The following is a 22,198-nucleotide window of genomic DNA, read 5'->3' as shown; positions in this document are numbered from 1 at the left end:
TGGCTGGTGTGGCTCAGTGGATTGAGCACCAGCCTGTGAACCAAAGGGTTGCTTGTTTGATTCCCCGTCTAGGGCACATGACTGGGTTGCCAGATCCCCAGTAGGGGGTGCATGGCAGGCAACCAAACATTGGTGTTTCTCCCCCTCTCCTCCTCCCTTCCTCTCTAAAAATAAATTTTTAAAAATTTAAAAATTGGTAAAATTAACATTTTTTGTACTATTTTATTCTGTTGTTCCATTTTTTTTCCTGGAGTGCTATTAAATTTTATAAGGAAACAAGTAGATGCTATTGTATAAATTAGTTATGCTAATATTCATCAGGAAGCATTAAGTCTGATTTCTCCTGATTTGCATGGTCAAGGCGAGGAATGCCCTGCACCGTCATCAATCTCTGGGGCCATACTTGTGAGTCTATCCCTTCAAGTGATACAGAAGAGTTTCCTAGGGATCTTGTTACATTAGCAAACACAGATAGTGGACCAAGTAATTTGTTGCCTCATAATTTGTACCTTTCATGATTTTGATGTAGTCGTTTAAGGTTATATTCGAGGTTATAAAAGAAGAGATATAGCTATTAGAGTTTTTATCTGTTAGATTGGTTTGAATGAAAAGAAAATACACAGAAACACAGAATTTTTTTTACTGTGAGAGACAACTAAAATAGTGTTTGTAAATCATACTTTTCTATTAATTCTCATACTTTCTCTGATGCTTCATCTTTGTTTCTAATCACGGACAGTATTCTAACACTGAAATGAGGATTCTTCCTGTGCTACTTCTGATACTCACCCATGTGCCTTCGTACAAAAGTAGCTGAACTTTGCCAGGCTTCTTTCTCACTAGTAACACGAAGGGTTATAATAGGTGATTGTGATGGTTCTTCCTGTGCTGATCAGTAATTATCAGCAAACACCATTTTTTTCTGTTCTCTTCTCCCATAATTTATATTATGCCACAATTGGTTAATAAGCTCTTTTACCCTATTAACATAACATCAAACTCTGGTAAAAGAAAGAAGATTGGTGTTCTTTTCCCTGGCTGTTAAATTATTTAATCTTTCTTAGCTTTAAACTTTTCTAAAAGGTATGGGAGCTTGACTAAGTAATCTCCCCTTTCAACTAAACAGCTAAGCATTTTTTTCAGTGTAGTATGATATTTAAAATAATTTTTATTAATATTTGAATATAGTTGTCTCCATTTGTTTAAAGAGAAAAAATACTTTGATAATGAAGTAACCCCTCTATTGTATTTGATTTCTAATTTTAGATGAATATTTTTTAAATAGAAAATATAGAAACCTTATATATTATACCAGATATCAAATCAAATGTGATTTATTATGTTTAATAATCATTTGGTTTATTATTATGTTTTATTATTTTGTCTGCATGTTTAATTTGTTCTGTTTCTTTCTTTGTTTTAAATGTTAGATGCCTCCTTTAATTCCAAAGGCTGATTCAGATCCTGAACATTGTCGAGTCTCAGCTCAACTCGATGATACTGTGAGTTAATTTTATTTTGGGTAGTTTTCAATTGCAATACAAATCATAGTTAATATATTTTAAACTTTTTGATGAAGTATAGTAATATATACCCATCATTAATGTGCATATATTGTAAGAGTTAAGTTTGATGAATTCTTACACACTGAACATGCCCGTGTGATTAGCACCCTCAACGAGAAACGGATTGTGCCAGTACCTGAGAAAGCCCGCCGATGCGCTCTGCCCGGCACTGCCCGCTTTCCTCACCGAGGGTGATCACTCTCTTGACTCCCACCCTGATTTTATACTTCATGTAAATGAGACTAGAAAAAGTATGTACTCTTTTTAGTCTGGCCAGTTTCGGTCAACATTGTGATACTCCTTCATGTTGTTTTGTGTCATTGTAGTTGCTTTATTATCATACTCCCATTTTGTAAATATAATTCATTTGTCATATTATGAATAGTACTCTTAGGAATATGTCTTTTGATAAAAAAATAAGCACATGTTTCTTTTGGGTCTGAACCTAGGAATGGAATTGTTTGGACAGAAAAACTGAGTGCAAAGACTCAGTTTTCATCCATACTCTCCAGTAGTTTTCCAAAGCATTTGTTCCACTTACATTGCCACCAGCAATGCATGAGAACTCCAGCGGTCCACAGCCAGGCAGTGTTGTGTCTTTTTGACTTGAGCCACTTTGAGTTTTGTCTCTAATGTGGATTTTCATTTCTCTGATGATTATGTGAGATGTTAAACACCTTTTCATATGTTCATTGGCCATTTGGGCATCTTGTCTTCTGTGTCTAGTGCTTGCCCCCATTTATCTGTTGGCTTGGTTGTCTTTGTCTTTTGATTAGTAAGAGTGCCTTTATAATCTTAATAATGGTTCTTTGTCAGATGTAAATATTTGAGTATTGCAGATATCTTCTTTGTGTGCTTTTGTTCACTGTATATACCATGTGCGCCCATTGAAAGGTCACAGAGACATTTGATTTTCTCTATTTTTTTGTTTATCTCACCACCCTGAAATTTAGATTTGGCATTCATCTAGGATTGATTTTTGTGTATGGAATAAATTAGGGGTCCAGTTGCCCAAGAACCACTTACTGAGAAGGCCCTCTTTTCCCCAGTTACTGTGTTTCTTCTTTGTCACACATCAGATTTTTGTATTGGGTTGGCCAAAATGTTCATTTAGTTTTTTTCCATTAAACAAAAGACACATTTTTCATTTTCACCAATAACTTTATTGATTTGGATATTTGAGTATGTTGGCTATCTCCTACTATTGGCTTCTAGTGGGTAGAGGCCTAGGGTGCTGCTAAACACCTTCCAATGCATAATACAGCTCCACAGCAAAGAATTATTTGGCCAAAATGCCAATAGAACCAAGAAACTTTGCAAAGCACTTTTGACATGTTTGATTATTCATAGCACCTTGTCCATACACTGCACAAACCTTTCTTTGTGTTTCAGTTACATTTTTACCTCTCTTGAAATAATAAAATACACTAAAAATGTTGCATGTTTTCTTCCATCTTCAATATTAAAATGAGTGCAGAAAATTAACCAATTTTGATGTTTTTTTTTTAATGCATGCTAGTATGACAACTGACCCAATAAAATCTAACAAAATTGTTTCCGATGAAGTTAAAGACAACTGAGCACTACTAGAGCCATAGTACAGAAAAAACTGAATGAACTTTTTAGTCAACTGAATATATGTTTAAGTCTGGACTCAATATTCTGTTTTATTAGGCATAAAGTTACAATTATCTCCCCTTGGTTTCTTGTGAAATTTCTTTATGATAAACTGTTTAAAAATATTTTGTTTTTTTTTAGGAATATTTTAGAATATTTTATTATGAGTTGTGCTGTGTAATATCCATAACATCATACCTTTGGTTAAGGGTTTTTACAGTTTAACCTTTTATTAAATTGTCATTTGGCACCAAACTTGAATATGCGAGATCAGAGACTAGAACAGCATTACCCGCAGTAGATGAGTGTGCCTCTCCTGACCCCTCTCCTGTGCCCCCCCGCCTTGAGCTTTCAGTGTGTGAAAGGGAGAGCGCACTCAGAGAATGTTCACAATGTGACAGTGAGAAATAACTCACTCTGTTTCCGCAGCATTGGAATTATAGCACTGACGAAGAAATCATCAGGAAGAGTAGCTTAGTGATGAAAGAGTTCTAAACCTTCTGACAATTATATGCAGCTTGTTGTGGTTGTGAACCTGTGCCTGTTTGGGCTTTATAATAATTTTTCACACCAAAGCATTCTGATTGTCTTCTGTTAACTTTTATATCGCTAATCAAATATTCCCATTATAAAAGTGTTCAAATTTTTACTTGTTAAATGTTAAAATTCTAGTTTAGTGAAATATGTCTTAGGTAATGTTAACTTAGTTATATACTAGATTTTATTCAGTTCTTTTCCCTGAAAATATCTAAAAGCATACAACTCACCAAGCAAAGCACACTATTCTGGGTAGACTGGTTTTTTTGTATTAAATAGAGAGACTGTTCAGTATATTGTGTTCTTTTGAAAGAGCTGGCCTAAGAAATAGGCAAAGGGGTCAATATCTACCTTATCAAACTAGTGTGGGTCCTACTAAAAGTAAAAAAGTCAAAACATCTTTCCCCAAGGTCATCATGAGGCCACTTTGAGAAATTTTTTTTCATTATGGTGGTGGGATTTGCTGTCCATATAGGGCTGTGAAATTCTGTGTTCTGTCAAAATAACTGTTAAAAAGGTCTTTTCTAGATTAAAATGAAATGTCAGATTATGAAAGCTATAGTATAACTTGTTCTTTGGCCAGCGAAATAGTATCAGTCATTTTGTAAAAGTATCCATTTATGGCAGATAGATAACTCAGATGGACATAAGCTTATTTCTTCTCATGTTTTGTCAGGTGGATGACAATATCCCACTAAGGGTAATGCTGCTTCTCATGGATGAAGTGTTCGACTTGAAAGAAAGGAATCAGTGGTTGCGAAGAAATATAAAAAACCTACTTCAACAGCTTATTAGAGCCACATATGGTGATACAATTAATAGGTGCCACATTTTTTTAGTCTTTGTTTTTCCACTTAGAGCTGATCTTACTTAGCTTTTAAACATTTACTTCTGGAAATGGATTGTTCACCCTTTATGGGAGCACTTCTTTCTCTGGGCCTTATAAGAACAGTATTGAAGCAGTCTGCTTCTCTTAGAGCTAATTTACATACAAATTGAGTTGCTTACTCCAGGAAAGTAGTGATTGTTTCATTCACCTTATAAAATTTTGACCTTACTCATTTAAATCTCTTTACTGTCAGAAAAATAGTTGACCATGTTGATTGGATGACCTCACCTGAGCAAGTAGCGGACTTAGTGAAGCGTTTCAGGTATGTCTTAAGACACAGTCACCTCTAGGTGGTACAGAGTTTGGCGTCATCACTGCTGATTGACTTTGCTTCGCTTTTCTTCTGGGCCATAAAGTTAATTTTAGTTACCGCTCATGAGCAAAAAGACTTGTAAGAATTATATAAACATTTTGTATGTGGGCCTATTGATTTTTGTTTTCTTTAAAACTAGAATAGAGCATAAAAGAAAAAAATTATAGAAGGTTACATTTTATCACATTGAAGTGGCTTTAAAATAATTGAAATGTTAGTGTAGACAAGGCATTGTCATATAATCAGATACCTAATTTTAGAGTTTTGTGGTGGGGGGGGGCGGCTCCACCTGCAGGGCCCCCCTGGCCACCACGAATGAAAGTAAGTCTACCAAGACATGATCTGCTTGGAGAGGTAAGGTGGCCAATCTCTCAAAGGAGAAGGGCCAAGAGCCTTTTCCTCAATGGGCTTTTATTAGGTTTGTTTTGCACAGGAATAGAGATAAAGCTCATTAATCATTGTCAGGCAATAAGGACCAAACAATAGATAACAAAGAACTCTGAGGGCCTATTTTAAGTCAGGGTCAGATAGCTAAAGAGCTATAGAACTTTGAGGAACAAAGTCACTTCTGGTGTGGACCCTTATTTAATTGAGAGCATTCTAAACAAAGCAGGTTTCACAGGATGTTACATATTCTTTCTTAGGGCTGATTGCCCTAGGAAACCCACCCTTTCCAGCACAGGGTGGTACCCACCACCAGCATTGTTTCAGGCTGAAGTCAGGCAGCCAGGATATTAGGAGACAGAATGAGGACTCAGGCTGTGTCATAGGCAAGGGGTAGGGGTCTGTCACCCCCTTTTGCTGTAGCCCCTCAAGTCCTTCCTTGGGGCCTCTACATGATCATGCCTATGTTAGGTCATTCCCCCACCTTGGGGAATCTTATTCGTCATTGGCTAGCATTGGGGGCCAGTTATAGATGAAGTAAAAGGGGCCAAGGTGGCACCCCTGCCAGGGAGATAAGCTCTGTCTCCTTAGTGGCTTATGGTCCCAAGGTCACTCACTCAGCCTTAGCCATGTGGGCATTACAGCTTCTGAAACCAGGCAGGGCGGTTCCCAACAGAGTTTAATTTTTCTCACTTGTATTTGATTTTTAAGTGCAAAAATTTAAAAAATATATACGTCTCTGGCCACAGTTTAATTTTTTAACTATTTGAACCTCTGAAAAGAATACAGATTAAGAGCAGTAATACTCCAGTTTATATGTTCATCCTACAGAAATATTCTGTGCTCCTACCCTGTGCCTAGCGCTTTGTCAGTCACCAGTTACAGTTTCTTCAGGAGAGCACTGCGCAGCAAAGAAATAGACCGTGTTTCTAGGAGTGAGAGAGAAGCCAGACAGAAATAATTTGCAGCATTGTCCATCTCAAAATAACTGGAGCAGGAGGGAGCTATTGGTATTGAGCACTGTTTGCTTGGTCCTACGCCAGCTACGTTAGGTATACTTCCTGATTTTGTGTTTCACCAGATAGGGATTTTTGTCTGCATTTTGTTATGAGGAAATTGAGTGATAGTCAGGTCAAGCAGCTTGCCCAAAAGCTCATGTGCTATGTAAAAAGGGAACTAGGTTTCTCTGATCTGAAGCTACGTTTTTCCTCACCATACCACATCTTTCCAAAAGTTGGACCCCCTGCCCTGGCACATTAATTCGGATTCAGGGTAGGTAAATGATGTTCTTTGGGAGCAGTGATTTTCAACCTGGGTTGCACATTGAAATCACTTGTAAAGCTTTAAAAAGTACTGGTGCTTGGGTCCATCTCCAGAGTCAGACTTAATCTGTTGGAAGACCTGCACATTAAGATTTTTTAAAGCTCTCAGGTGTTTCTAATGTCTAAAGTTAACAATGATTGCTCTAGGTTTTCTTTCTCCCTCGGAACCAATTCCCAGATGGAAGCTTAGTTATTGTGCTTAAATTTCTGCTTTTAGCCTCATAAATAAGGAACAAAAATTAACCATGCTGTGAAAGTGGAGGAGAACGGGTTATGTATGTGAAGAGAACATTGTAATCCATCCAGCTGTAAGGTGCAGGTGCCCAAGTTGTTTTATATTGGCTTAATTATACGGGAACTGAGGGAGATGACGTTACCTAAATCCAGGACTTTGTAGGGTTGTATTAGGATGAGATGCTCAATCGCACTGAGGTGAGAGGCCAACTCTGGGTTGAAATGGATGTGGTATAGTCATTTATATATTCCGTTTTGCTTTCTTTATCATTCGTTAGTATTTGTAAGATGTTTTAGGGCAGAATTCATCTGTTATCTTTCTTGTGTATATCTTTTTACACCTAAAATTGAACCTTGTACTTGATTAATATTTGTTGAATGTCACAGTTACATAAAATTTCAGAAATATTTCCTCTATTTTCTGTGTAAAATTAGAATAACTGTACCAACTTGTATCATTAGAAAATGAAAATGGTCACAAAATGTATTTGATCTTTTTACATAGAGATGCCTTTTGGCCAAACGGCATTTTAGCTGAGACTGTTCCATGCAGAGATAAAGGTGTTCGAATGAGAACAAGGGTCGCAGGGAAAACTAAACTGCTTTCAATTATGCCAGGTGAGTGAACGTGTTTGGCAAAAATCTCATTAATTTGTAAGTTCTGAATTTTTGGCACTGAGCATGCTTGTTGGACTGTAATAATTACTATTTTATTGCTTACCACATAGGAGGCAGTGGTCCAGGCATTTCTCACTTTTTGTTAACTAATTCTCATGACAGTATTGCTAAGCTAGGCATTGTTAATTTTGCAGCTTTAGATGCGAGGAAACAGAAGCTCAAAAAGGTTAAGTCACCCATCATTCATAGCCAGTGAGTGTTGGGATTCTGACTCAGCTTGATGACTTAAAAGCCACTGCTTTCAACCACTTGAAAAAGGGTGTTCAACCACTTCACTTTACTGCCTTAAAAGATTTTGAGAATAAGTTGATGATAAATATGTAACAGATGAAAGGACTTATAAAGTGATCTGAGGGTTGAGGTTTTCAGAAAGAGTATTTGTTCTACTTAAGAGAACAAACCAGTTCTTCCCAAGAATTCCTTTACTAGGAACAACTGATTGATCCATTTATTAATCTTTATTAAACATGGTCCAAAGAAAGTACCTATAGTGGCACCCTATTGGTTTGATTTATTTCCTTAGTACACTACTATCTCACCAATTTAAATTCACTGTGTCCGTCTTGTCTTCTCTCAGTAAGAGAAGCTACATAATATATAAAAAACAATTTTGTGTGACTTTGTGGTTATTTGATCCCTTCCTTGGTTGTGAATACCTTTGAAATACCTAGATATTTTCTCTCCATATTTAAATTTTGGATGTAGAGAATCTAAAAGACATATTTAAGTTCTTGAACATCATATAATACCTGTTTCTAATACAATGTAAAACTACATTTCCATCATAGATTTTAATAACCTTTCTCTTCTATAAGTTAAATTGGAAATTTGCCACATGGCTGTTAATTCTGCCCTGTAGACTACACTGTTGCATTTGGAGATAAAAAACAAATTATGGAAATAACATTATAGAAATATGAAAAGAATAACTTAGAACATTATATAATAAACTATGAAAGTAAACTAGATTATGCTATAGACTGACTCAGTTTTCAGCTGGAAGAAACCTAATGTATTTATTCAGTAAATATTTTTGAGAGCTCGTCACGTGCCAGACACTATTTTTTGCACTAATCTTTGCCTTCTCACATCTTAGGTTCTAGTAGGGGACACAGAAAGCAGACAAAACAAATATAGAAAGTAGGGTGTGTTTAGACAGTGGTAAGTGCTGAGGCGACAGAGAGTGCGGGGCAGCGGGGGGGGGTCAGGTGAGTTGCAGGTGCAGACTGGGTGATCCGGGAAGGCCTCCCCCAGGAGGTGCCACTTGTGTGGAGACGTGACGGCAGATGTGAAAGTGTACGTACGTCCCTCCTCAGTTGGTTTTCGTAAATTCACAGATCGCTTTAGATCATATTGTTTCCCTAGTCAGACATACCTTTTAGAAGTTTCCTGTTTCTGTGGAAATCACTAAGAAGGAGTGCTGCTGCTGTGGTCCCGGCCGTGAGTGGGAGGAACCACTCATGTTGTTCCCATCTTCAGACAGCTCTGGCGACTTGGCGGTGCCTGCGAGGGAATGCCACCCTCGCCCGTCCTGGCGGGCACCGCACTGTCGTTTTCCTTTCGTTTCCCACGTTCCTGACAGGAATCCTAAAATTGAACCACACAGCACCACCCCCATTTCTTAAATCTGCCTTGTTTTCTTCCCTTAGTGCTCATTTGCTCACTGAAGTTTTCTGCATAAAAGCAAGTCCTTCATCTGTTTGTCCCTGTTACCATCCTGCCCATGCAGCAAAGTCCACTGCAGTTACTTCCTTGAAGAGAACCTTTCCTGATAGTCTCATGTAGCATCCCCCCATCTTTATACTTTTAGTATTTTAATGGCACTTTACTGTGTCACAGGTATTCGAAATCATAGATCAGCTGTCACACGTATTTCCTTACAGTAGATTTCTCACTGTGTATTACGCATAGTAAGAGTATTTGTGTGATGTTTTAGGATTTGCAGATCACTTTTATATTATTTCATTAAAGCCTTATAAATCCTTACAGCTATACAGATATTGGTTATTATAAATGCCCATTTTACAGATGAAGATGCGTACTCAGTGTAGGTGAATGTCATATAGGTGTTAAGGGACAGGATAGTAATTCTAATGTGGGGTTTCTGAGTCTGGATCCTGCTTCTTTCTCTTGCACTGTCTTGTCTCCCAGGATCTGTTGCATAAGTGATGGATGCACGCATGCACATGTGTAGATTTTAAATCTCAGCTACAATGCACAGCTGAAACACATTCACTGAATACCTGCTGTTTATCAGTTACTCTGCTGAGCACTTTACATATTTACATGATTTAACTTAGAGCATAGCTTATGCCTGGTGTTTCCTCGGAGTAATGAGTTATGTTTATTCTCCCCCATTTAGATGAACTGAAGCACATTATTGGGGCTGAGACAACACGGAAAGGTATTCTTCGTGTTTTTGAAATGTTTCAGCACAACCAATTAAATAGAAGAATGGTGTATGTCTTTTTGGAAGGCTTTTTGGAAACCTTATTTCCACAGTATAAATTCCGTGAACTTTTCAACAAACTGCATTCACGGTCAAAGCAAATGCAAAAATATAAACAGAAACTTCAAACAACTCAAGCGCCTTCTTTACAGAAAAGGTGACGCTCCAATCTATGAAGCTGATGTTCATTTTGTCCAGAACTAGTGGGTGGACAGACCTTCTGGGGCTTAACTCATACACTGCTGTGTCTGCACCAGTCTCTTAATGTCTCAGTAGATTATCAGTACATCCACACGACTGTGGTTCTTCTCATCCTCATCCGTCATCCAGCCACTACCAAGAGAGTTGCCGTGTCTTAAATGATTTGGTGCATATTTTTGCAACATTGAGAGGATACTGCCCCCATCTCAATCAAGAATGACGTCGGTCTCTTTTGTTTCAGACTAACAGCATTCTCCAGCAATGACAGAGTGCCAGAGTGTGTGTACGAGAGCTAAGGAAAGCACAGACAACGGTTCACAGATAACTTGGCTAATTTGTTTAACAGTGGGAGACTGTGCAATGTACGATTTGGAGGGATTTGTTTTGCATAATGATTTTATAGGTCTCTGTCGGCATTTTGATGTGTTGTAGATTAGTGAGGTGAAAGATCTTTGCAACATCGATTTTGGGTGTGGGGAAAGTGACAGAATGCCCTTAAAGTGTGAAGTAACCTTATACCCAAATTACAGTTTTGTGACATAAAATAAAACCTAGTATAAAATAAAACCAATCAAAAACAGAATGCGATTGGATTTGTTTATTGGTATAAAACAATTTTTAATTGATTCTTGTGTGCTTTAAGGGCTCTTACTTTGCTCTTATGGTACTCAATCTATGTTTTTTGTTTTTAGTTTTGTTTTTTGGCATTCTGTGTGCAAAAAGAAGCATATGGTGGCTGTCATTTAAGTTTCAAAATTGCAGTTTATCTTTAAGAGATTACTGTTTATATAGTAGGGGTATAATTTGTTGAAAGAATTGCCAAATAAATTCTGTGCTTCTAAAAATATGAAAATTTAAAAGAAAACAGTACTCTGTTGAAAGTTACCATATGATTATTTTAAATTGTGTGATCTAGACATACCATAGATGATTGCAAAAATATCGAATTAAAGGATTAAATGAGCTTATTAGTCATATGTAAACATACAAATTCCTAATTCTATTATAGTGTAAATATATGAAAATAATGAAAACAGAAGTATAATATTTTTTAAAATATGCTCTTATTTATATTTTGCATAATGTAAACTTCTACTAAATAAAGCAAGTTGGCAAAACCCCTCAGTGTATACATTTAAGTCCCTAAAATAATTTTGTATCAACAACAGTGAAATACCTTTTCCAGTTTTGGAGCCTCCGTATTTCCTATAGTTTTCTCATTCTCCATGTGTCTGTCTTTGAAGTCTTTATATTTGCTTGTATGCCTAGTTTGAAATATTTCCACTGATTAAGGGTTTGGATATGTTGGCATTTTTTGTTTTAGAAATATTTAACACTAAAACCTTAAAATAGTGAAGCTACTTATCAGACCACTGAGCCAAGATCCTGGTATTAAAAGATATGTCTGGGTGCTTAAGACAAAGGGACAGAGTATTGGTATCCCAGTTATTTGGGAGCTTTAAGATTAGAACAAGATATTATTGTGTTGTTTTCACTTAGATCCTACTTAAAGAGTGAGCCTAGTAACAGAATAAAGCCTGCCTTTAAAGCTTTATAGTAATCATATTTATTATAATGCTGGTGTGCATACTTGTAGTATGCATATATTCAGCATGTGTTGCATGTCTTCAGAATTATACAAATGAAATCCCTTTCATTGCAACTTGCAAAAGAGAAAAGTTCCCCGTTGACTCTGGTGGAAGACTGATATTTCTTCCTCTCAGCGTGTCTCCCCGCTCTGGTCCCGCTCCATGCCCAGGCTTGAACCGTGAGGCCGTGTGAAACACGTCTGTCAGAAGCATCAGCATGGCCGTAAGTGCAGGGACTTCAGATGTACCCCTGCCCAGTTCAAGTATACTTTTGACATAAATAATCTGAGGGTAAACAATTCACATCCGAGTCTAGCGTGTACATGTGAAAAAACATTTCTAGGTAATGTGAGGAACACTAGCCATCAGCCAGGGAAAGAAATGTCATGTAAGATTGAAAATTTTCATAACAGAGCCCTGCAGCATTAACTGCATCATACCAAAAAATATTTGAGTAAATGGGTTTTTAAAATAATTTTTGTTTAGAAGAGTTTATATTTCAAAAGCAGAAATGTCAGGTGGTGGTCTGTGTAAGTGGTTGTGCATTTCTCTGTGCACATCTGTGTTTTACATCAGAGAGCACCTTGGTCATGCTAAAGTCAGGCTTTTGAATGACTTGGTCAAACTGTTTAAAATATTTAACCCATAAGTGAAGTACAGTGTACTATGTTTAATAAAGTTATTACAATCTAATGCATTTATTATTACATATATGAATATACGCGAAGAGGCTTTATGTCTTCTAATATTTGATTTTTGAATGTGTTTTCTAAGTCAGTGGTGCCTTTAGGCAAAAACCTTCAAGATTAATCATTCTTTGGGTTTTATGATTTTTCAGGTAACAAACTGTTCGAAACCATCACTACTAACTTTTAATAGTTACATTCACCTAAAAACTTTGATTGTATGATTTCAATATAGCACCTCATGGGCATTTCCTAGAATTAGGGTGTTCTGAATCATTGCTGGAAATAATTGTGCCATTGTACGATGGATGCACTTGGTTAGCCTTAATTTTTTTAAAAGAAAACACATTAAAAAGTTTCTTGACTATTTCACTTTGTTCATTTTAAGTTTGTGCTGCCAGTGTTTGGGAAAAAATCACACAGTCAAGCGCTACCAGAAAGTATACCAATTAAAAAAAAATTAAGATCAACATAAATTTCACAAGCTAAAAATTCTAGTTTTGTGCAATATTTTTATTTAACGCATGTGTATTTGCATACTTGTAAAATAAATGAATTTTAATGTTTTGAGATCTAGTTTAAACTGTCTTCTTAACAACCTACATTCCGTTGTTGCGGCTTCCTTTCATTTAAGGACTTGTTTTAAAAGTCTTTTTTGTCACTCCTTGTACAATTCTTTTGTTATTTGTAGAGTTTGCTTATAGGAGCATGACTCCTGTATTACAAGGGAAAAGTATAAAGAGCACATCTTAGGACCGTAATTGTTAAAGATAACTTGTGCATATCATTGTACAGTAAGTGTCAACTGTGTGCCTAATTATTCTACCAGTACTTTCCTCTTTTAACAAAGAAGGAACAACAATCAGAATGTCAGCTATTTTTATGGAACTAAAAAGAAAAAAATTTATTTGGTTTGTGTTATGTTCTGTCCATTAGAAAATACTAATAAAGTATTAACAAACCTTTTTGTTCAATTTATTTTGTAGTAATGTATTTTTATTACTTTAGGAAATGTGTGCTTAATGGTATTATTTTTAGTGTCTGTATTTTCCTTTTTTTTCATTTTAGAAATCAGGCAGTGCCAGTTCCAGGTGATAGATGAGTTATTGACTGATTACCGACTTACAACTAACTGAATTAATTTTCCTTTTCTGGGGCAAGTAATTTACTACCATAGTGTTAAAGAAACTTCATACTGCCCTGTCATTCAGAATTATAATTTCCTTATAGAAAGATCTATGATAATCCATTAACAATTTTTACCTGATCTCATTTTTAGCTTACAATCTGCCTAATATTTGAGACATTGCAATTCTAACAGCTGTTACTCAGCATTGTAGCTGTATCTGGTTGGACATAATGTTTGCAGCCTTCTTGGACCTGTACACGGACTTCTCAGGCATCAGATGTGATGAGTGCTGCCCTACCATTGTGTTTCTCAAAATGCATACCGTGAAACGCTCACCTCTCTAAGATGTTCTTGGGAGGATAATTTTATACTTTTATGTACAATAATATAATTTTATACTTTTACACAAATCTACATGCTATCCAAAACCCTAAAATGTTCACCATTCAGATGAGTATATCAAAGGTTCTGAAAAGTTCTATAATTAGTAAATCTGTTTGTTGACCTAACTTCCTAAACTTAGTTAACCATGGAATCTTTTGTCATAAAATAATAGCGTGAAGATAATATTCCCAAGAAATGTGGTTTGGAAAGAATCTTAGGGAGAAGTAAAAGGCGAAGCATCTTTAATTAGGGAATATAAACTCTCTAGACAAGAAAACCGATGGATATGGGACACAAAGATTTATTTTATTTATTGCCTATTTTTCCGATGGAAGGTTCAGTTATTGGAAGAAAAAGAACATGAAAAATTAATGACTGATAATATAATAGATACTAGAACTGAATTTGGCCGTTGGTATCAGAATAATGAACTTGGGGACAATAGAGTATGTCTTATAAAAAGTGGGAAAGATGCTTGCCTAGGACTTTGTGCATGGGATCAAAAGAGAGGAAACTAGGAAATACAGGGGCAGAGAAATGCAGTACTGTACGGTTCAGTTTTTAAAGTGTATGCCAGGCACTGACCTCTGCATAATGGCAGATGCTATTTTTGATCTAGGGAAAATTGCAGCAGCTGAGATCCTAGTACTTGCCAAGAAAAAAATGAATAGAATGAAAATTATACTTAATAACATATCTACCAGTGCACAGTATATGATAAATGTATGAAATGTGATATTTTAAGTTGGCAAACATGACCTTTCACATATCAGGTGGAATAAAACAGTAGGGCTGTCTTTTGGAAGTGCCCAAGACCACACTCCCTGGGCGCATCATGAGGAGGACTCACAGGACTTGGCCTAGAGTCAGACTCACAGCTAAGATCTGTTACTGTAAAAAGATAGAGGACATCAAAGGGAGAGGGTGCAGAGGGCAAACTCTGAAGGCAGCCAAGTTCGAGCTTCCACGGTTCTCCCAGTGGAATCTCTCAGGATACCCTTACCCCAGCAATGAGCTGTGGCAACGAGTGAAATGCTGCCGGCCAGGTGAGCTCATGCAGGACTGCCTGTAATGTTTATAGGAGGCTGGTCATGTAGGCACCCTCTGCATGACACAGTAAGATTCTAGCCTCTCAGAAGGTAAAGCATGCCTTTTGCATAAACCATATACTGTACAAACAATTTCGGTGTAGTGAGCCACTTTTACCATTTTGAGGAATGTAGGAATACTGAAGTGTAAGTTCTTGGATACCTGAGGACAGGGCCTAATCTTGTATGCAGACCCTTCCCAGGCAGCAGTCCTACCTGCTGTGTTAACTCTTTTTCTGTACAACTATATACCTTGATGCAAAGAAATGACTAGTAGAAAGTGTTGAGTTGCACTGAAGGCCAATGAGATTTATCCCTGTGTTGAAGCTTCTGTACCTGGGAATAGAAACATGGCAGAGAGAATTTAGATGTAGGTAAAAAGAAAAAAAAAGGTAGATTAATAATGGATATATAAGAAGCCAGAGAAACAGGTTCTTGTGTTTTCAATAAAGGTTCCCGTAGCACACAACCATTTGAGGCGTGGATACTGTTATCTTTAGTTTATAGACGGGAAAACTCAGGCATACAGGTTGAGTCAATTATGCAAAGTTTCAGAATGGGTAAGTCAGGGGTTTCAAACTCATTTTCACTGGGGGCCACATCCTCACGGTTGCCTTCAAAGAGCCAAATGTAATTTCAGCTCCTTAACAGTTAAGGAGTAGTTACGTTTATACAGTCCTAAAATTATTTTGGCCCTTTGAAGGTAACTGCAAGGCTGCTGTGGCCCCCCAGTGAAAATGAGTTTGACCCCCCTGGGCTAAGTAAGGCTGAAAACTCAACCCAGGTGGTCTGAGCACAGCTTCTACGCCAGTTTTGAGGCAGCAGCGCTGTTGACAGTCGGGGCTGCGTAATTTGTAGAGGGAGTCGTCCTGTGCGCTACGGTGTGTTAGTAGCATCTTCAGGTTCTATCTACTAGGTGATACCAATAGCACCACCTTCCACCCCTGACTGGGACAACCGAATACGTCTTCAGACTTGGCCAAGTGACATCCGGGGCAAAACTGTCTCAGTTGACAACCACTTATCTTTGCTCTCAATCACAAAAACAGTGAGGTAGAGACTGAAGACTCAATTGTGGACACCTGTGTCTCTGCATGCAAATACCAGACAACTTTGCGGCTCGCCCCGTGTGGGAGAGTGTCAGTTGGAGGTCTATTCTGTCCTTGGGGGGAGGGTGTAGAACCAAGTATTTTACCTTGTCTTTGTCTAAGTGACCATCTCATAGTTAAGGAGGGGCTCAGGGAAGAGAAGGACTGTAACATGAGACAAATAAGAAAAACAGTTTTTTTCTTGGAAGATGGAACATAAATGATACAATGGAAAGTTGCTTTACTCTCATGACTAGGCTACTGACTCAGTAATATTGGTACTTGTGGGATATTTGCCTTTCAGGTAACTCTTGTCCTTTTTATATTCTGTGGGCCAGTCAGTTTAAAGCCCGAAGATTCCCCTTCAGTCTGCTCTGCAGGAGAACACCTTTCCTAAGCGCTCTTGTTCCTGAGTTTGCCTTTGACAGGTGGACGAGCCCCTGGGACGGCCAGGTGACTCAACTTCTGCACGGGTTTGACCTGGAGGAGTGAACCTGGTTCACAAGTAGAGCTTGGACCCTGGCTGACTCTTCTATTTTCCCCCTCTGATTCTTTTCGTGGGTCTTGGGCAAATCTGGTTCTGCTTTTGATTAATGCACAGCTGGTTTATAACTCCACTGGTGGGAGCAATGCTGGGAAGCTGATTTTTGTGGTCTGACCTTCTGATTTTCTCTCAACTGGGCATTTGTCTTTCCGTTTGCCTGTTTGAGGGTTCTTGGTATCTACCGGTGCTTCAGATGGGGCTCAGTCAGGCGGGTGGTTGGTCTCACCTGTGGGATTACGGAGGCGGTCTTGCTGCAGCCCACACCCGTGATGGTGTTTCTCCTGCCACAGGTGGAATGCTCATGTCGTCGTCTGATTTACACAGAACTGCATGCTAAAAAAAAAAGATCAAGGAAAACTTTTTGCCTGCTGGACAGAAAGCTGCTCCCTGCAATCTGTCTCTGGCCTTTCTCCTCAAAGCTGCTACAACAAATTGGTGAGTTTTGTTCTTTGTTTTTGATTCATAGATGAAGTTGTATGAGTGAGCCTGTTACCTCTTTCTCTGTGTCTGGGTCTTTTTGTGTGTAAACAGAAAAAAAATGAGCCTTTTCTGTCCTTGTAACAGAAAAGTAATTAGCCTTTTACAAATGGTTTGTTTATAACTGTAATAACTGTGTTCGTGGCTGGCATTCACCTACTTTGTTGTCTCTCAACTTCTGGAAATTAATTGAACATAAAAACTGATTATATGCAGCACTGGGGAGCTCTAATTCAAATATTTACTAACAGATTTACAGATGTAAATATTTACAGATTTACTAACAAATAAGAAAAAAGTTGGAATCAGTTTCTTGTGGTTTTAGAGTAAGAGTTGAGACTTAAGAATGCTCCTGGTTTTGTAGTTCTATGGATGAGTGTGTGTGTGGTGTGGGGCTGCAAATGGGAGGAGGGAGGAGACTGGACGTGCAGCCCGGACGCGCAGTGGGCTTTGGGACATCCTCTGCGACGTGAAGGGTGCTGAGCAGCCTGACGTTTTTTCTTGACTCTTTAAAAACAAACGAAACATCACAGTGAACCAGATGAAGATAGGAAAAAGAGCCTTGTGCTCAAAACAAAACAAAACAAACACACACACATTTATAATTGGAAGAAATTCAGCACTAAATTCTTCCAGAGTTCTCAGGCTTGCCCAGGAGTTGGATAAAATTCTTTTATTACATGGATATGAAATACTTTATAAATGTGTTGATAGACACATGATGCCTCTGCTTATCTCCTAATTTATAATAAATTGGGCTATAACATCTCTTAAATTTAATGAAACTCCTATTTTGAATGCATAAATAGACTAAATGGGACTTTTAAGTTCAAATTTTTTAATTTGAAATGAAAGAACCAAATAATTTTCAGAGAGAAAGGAAAAAAATTCTATGAGCAAGTTTTAAGGAAACTCAAATACTTACTGAAGGAGGCCAGCAAGAAAAGTTAGCCATTCCTTAAGTGTCCTGATTGCTAGGATACAAGATAAGGAACAAAGGCATCCACCTGTTATCAATTCACAAGAAGAAAAATGCTAAGACCTCGTTAGGTATGTAATTAGACATGTAAATACAGAAAATATTTAGATAATATTACTAAACACAGGGAATGCTTGGAGAAATCAATTTTAATAATTTTGGTTTAAAACAACTAGATGTCTTTGCCTTAGTGTGAGAAGTAATGCTACTATAAAGTTTCTGATTTCCACACAACTGGAATATGTTTCCCCATGGAAAGCCTCATCCGAATGCCATAAACTTCCTATACTGATTCAGTGGATCTCGTAAGTTATCTTTATCTTCACAAAACATTTAAAATTGTGAAAATGTACAATTGTATTTGAGTAAGTTAGTCATTTTCAACTTGGGGTGGCTTTACTCCTCATGGGACACTGAGGAATTTCTGGACGTTTTTGATTGTCAACATTGGAGAGGTTGTCCTCGAATCTTAAAGACTAGAGGCCAGGCCCTGGCAGGCGTAGCTCAGTGGATTGAGGGTGGGCTGTGAACCAAAGGGTCAACGGTTCAATTCTCAGTCAGGACACATGCCTGGGTTGTGAGCCAGGTCCCCTAATGAGGTCTTCAAATTTTTCTTCTTGTTAATTGATAACACGTGGATGCCTTTGTTTTTTATCTTGTATCCTAGATGGAGGGGGCGAGTGAAAGGCAAACCACACATTGATGTTTCTCTCCTTCTCTTTCTGTCTCCCTTCCCCCTCTCTAAAAATAAATAGAATCTTTAAAAAATAAGAAAAAAGAGCAAAGGCCGGGCTACCGCTAAACACCCCACAGACCCCACAGCAAAGAACTGTTTGGCCCAACATGCCAATAGCACTGAGATTGCAAAATCCCCAACTAAAAGAAATTACTATGGCTCTATAAAAAAAGAGTTTTTCCTCTGATGCTACAAATCATAAGATAATGTACATAGTTACTGCATTTACAATGTCTATGTAGAGAAAGTGTTATGTCTTTGAACTTCATTTGTGTGGTTGAGTATATCAATGACTCATTCTTTTCCTTGTAAATAATACCCCATATATAATGGGTATACCCAACTGTTTCATCTACTCATCAGATGGAGGACTTGGGTTATTTTAGGATTTTGGTAATTATGAATGTTCAATTGTTGTATAATAAAGAACTTGGCCTCCATTCCTGGTTCCTGGGAGGTGGACTCTAAATCCGTGGACTTCCCTGAGTAATAGGGGTGTCTTAGGTGTGTATTCATGGGCCCCTCAGTTTGTGTTCACGAGATGAGTTGACTTAGGAGGCCAATGCCAGCTGATCGGTCCATCAGCCTTATTTATGGTTAAAAGTTGGGGACTTTGGGCCAGCTGACTTCTGGGGAGGGGAAAAGTCCTGGAGATGGAGTTCAAGCACACGTGTGGCCAATAAGACAAACAATCATCTCCAGACAAACAATCTGTCTCCAGTGAACCCCAAGCAGAGCTCTGGACGTCAAAGCTCAGGAGAGCTTTCTGGCTGGAGAATGCGTTGCTGGGCCAGTAGTGTGACCACACCTCTGTCTCTTCAATTGACTGGTCCTGATTTTTATTCTTTATAGGAAAATTATAATTGTAATTATAATGCTTTCCTGAAATCTGTGAGTCGTTCTGTGAATTATCAAACCTACAGACACAATTGTGGGAACCCCTAGATTTGAAGCTGGTTAATCAAATATACAGGTAGCCTGTGGACTGCCAAATGTGGCTGTCAATCGGACTAAGGGCAGTTGTGTTGGAGACTGTGTCTTTAAACCTGTGTAATGTGAAGGTAGCTGTGAGTGGTTAGTGTTAGAATTTTTTTTTTAGTTTTTTTAAAATTTATTTAATTATTTTTCAAGTACAGTTTTCTGTCTATTACTCCCATCCCATCCCACCCCTCGTGCTCCCCCCTCCCTCCCATTTCCACCCTTCTCAGTTGTTGTCCATGTATCCTTTATATTTGTTCCTCTAAATCCCTCCTCTATTTCCCCTGAAATTCCCTCCCCTCTCCCCTCTGGTCACTGTCAGCCTGTTCTCTATTTCAGTGTCTTTGGTTATATTTTGCTTGCTTCTTTGTTTTGTTGTTTAGCTTCCTGTTAAAGGTGAGATCATATGGTATTTGTCCTTCAACACCTGGCTTATTTCACTCAGCATAATGCTTTCCAGTTCCATCCACGTTGTTGCAAAAGGTAGGAGCTCCTTCTTTCTTTCTGGTGCATAGAATTCCATTGTGTATATGTACCATAGTTTTTGGATCCATTCATTTACTGACGGGCACCTAGGTTGCTTCCAACTCTTGGCTATTGTAAATTGTGTTGCTATGAACATTGGGGTGCATATGTTCTTTGGGACTGGTGTTTTAGGGTTCTTAGGATACAATCCTAGTAGTGGAATTGCTGGGTCAAAAGGCAGGTCCAATTTTCGTTTTCTGAGAAAATTCTGTACTGTTTTCCATAATGGTTGTACCAGTCTGCAATCCCACCAACAGTGGACCAGAGTCCCCTTTTCCCCACACCCTCTCCAACATTTGTTGCTTATTGCTTTGTGTATGATAGCCATTCTCACTGGTGTAAAGTGGTATCTCATTGTGGTTTTAATTTGCATCTCTCTGATAGCAAGCGATATTGAGCATCTCTTCATAGTGTTAGAATTGTATTGCCATGAGGTGGTGTCAGAATAAGCACTTATGTTCAAATCTCTGTGTGACCATATGCTTTCATTCTCTTGGGCAAGTTTCTAAGAGATTACTAGGTTGTATGATAAGTATATGTCTAATTTTAGTAGAAGACGCCAAACTATTTTGTAAAGTGGTTGTAGAATTTTACATCCCCACTAATAATTCGGAGAGTTTCAGTTGCTGTGCATTTTTGCCAGCATTTGGTATCACAAGATTTTTTTTTAATTTATCAGTTCTAATAGATGTGTGGATGTCACTTATTGTGGCTTATACTTGTATTTTTTCTGATGACTAATGTTTTGTGCATTTTTAATGCTTATTTGCTGTCCTATTACTTCTCTGGCAGAGTGTGTGCTTAAATATTTTGCTCAGTTCTTGTTTGTTTTCTTATTAATGAGTTCTGAGAGTTCTTTATGTATTTTGGAAACACATTGTTTAGCAGATGTGTGTTTTGCAAAGGTTTTCTCCCAGTAGCTTATCTTCAACTTCCTTAGCAGTGTCTTTCAAAGAACAGAAGTTTTAAATTTTGAAGAGGTGTAATTTACCAATTTTTTGTTTTTGATTCTTCTGTCTTGTTAAAGAAGACTTTGCTCAACTCAGTACCATGGATATTCCCTTATGTTTTCTTTCAGAAGTCTTAGTTTCGGGTTTTATCTTTAGGTCTGCAGTCTATCTCAAATTATATAAAGCACAAGGTAAGAGTTCTGGTTCCGTTTTTTGTTTGTGTTTTTTTTGGCATATTAATAAATAATTATTCTTGAGCTGTTGTTGCAAGGGCTATCCTGGTCCCAACTCTTGAAATTTGGTAGTATAAGTCCTCTAACTTGTTTTTTAGATTATATTTTATTGATTATGCTATTATAGTGGTACCAATTTTTTCCCCTTTACCTCCCTCCAACCAGTACCCCTTACGCCCTCTGGCGATCTCCACACCATTGTTCATGTCCATGGGTCATATGTATAAGTTCTTTGGCTGCTCCATTTCCTATACTGTACTTTACATCCCCATGCCTATTCTTTAACTGCTTATTTGTACTTCTTAATCCCTCGCCTCTTCACCCATTCCCCCGTACCTCCTCCCACCTGGAAGCCATCCAAACATTCTCTGTGTCCATGATTCAGTCTTTATTCTTCTTGTTTGCTTAGTTTGTTTTTTAGATTCAATTATTGATACATATTTATTGCTATTTTATTGTTCATAGTTTTGATCTTTTTCTTAAATAAGTCCCTTTAATATTTCATATAATAATGGTTTTGTGATAATGATCTCCTTTAGTTTTTTCTTATCTGGGAAGCTCTTTATCTGCCCTCCAATTCTAAATGATAGCTTTACTGGGTAGCACAGTCTTGGCTGTAGCTC

General features: G+C 37.8%; 1 protein-coding gene across 2 annotated transcripts in view; it reads left to right on the top strand.

Annotated features, from left to right (window-relative positions):
• SNX13 (sorting nexin 13) overlaps positions 1-13,428 on the top strand; it is a 121,995-nt gene extending 108,567 nt beyond the window's left edge. The window contains exons 22-26 of one of the 2 annotated variants that reach the window (XM_037056275.1): positions 1,431-1,502; positions 4,396-4,541; positions 4,802-4,870; positions 7,367-7,479; positions 9,902-13,428. In XM_037056275.1, coding sequence (XP_036912170.1) covers positions 1,431-1,502; positions 4,396-4,541; positions 4,802-4,870; positions 7,367-7,479; positions 9,902-10,149 — 648 coding nt within the window. In that variant the 3' untranslated portion in view covers positions 10,150-13,428. The remainder of the gene's footprint in view (positions 1-1,430; positions 1,503-4,395; positions 4,542-4,801; positions 4,871-7,366; positions 7,480-9,901) is intronic. The other variant, XM_037056276.1, reaches the window with a different exon arrangement.
• Positions 13,429-22,198: the final 8,770 nt, after the last annotated feature.

This window comes from Sturnira hondurensis, unplaced genomic scaffold (assembly GCF_014824575.4).
Source record: "Sturnira hondurensis isolate 20B ecotype Veracruz unplaced genomic scaffold, ASM1482457v3 Scaffold0008897, whole genome shotgun sequence".
NCBI classification, from domain to species: Eukaryota; Metazoa; Chordata; class Mammalia; order Chiroptera; family Phyllostomidae; genus Sturnira; species Sturnira hondurensis.
Note: the sequence above shows the minus strand (reverse complement) of the source record. Positions and strands in the feature narration are given on the sequence as shown.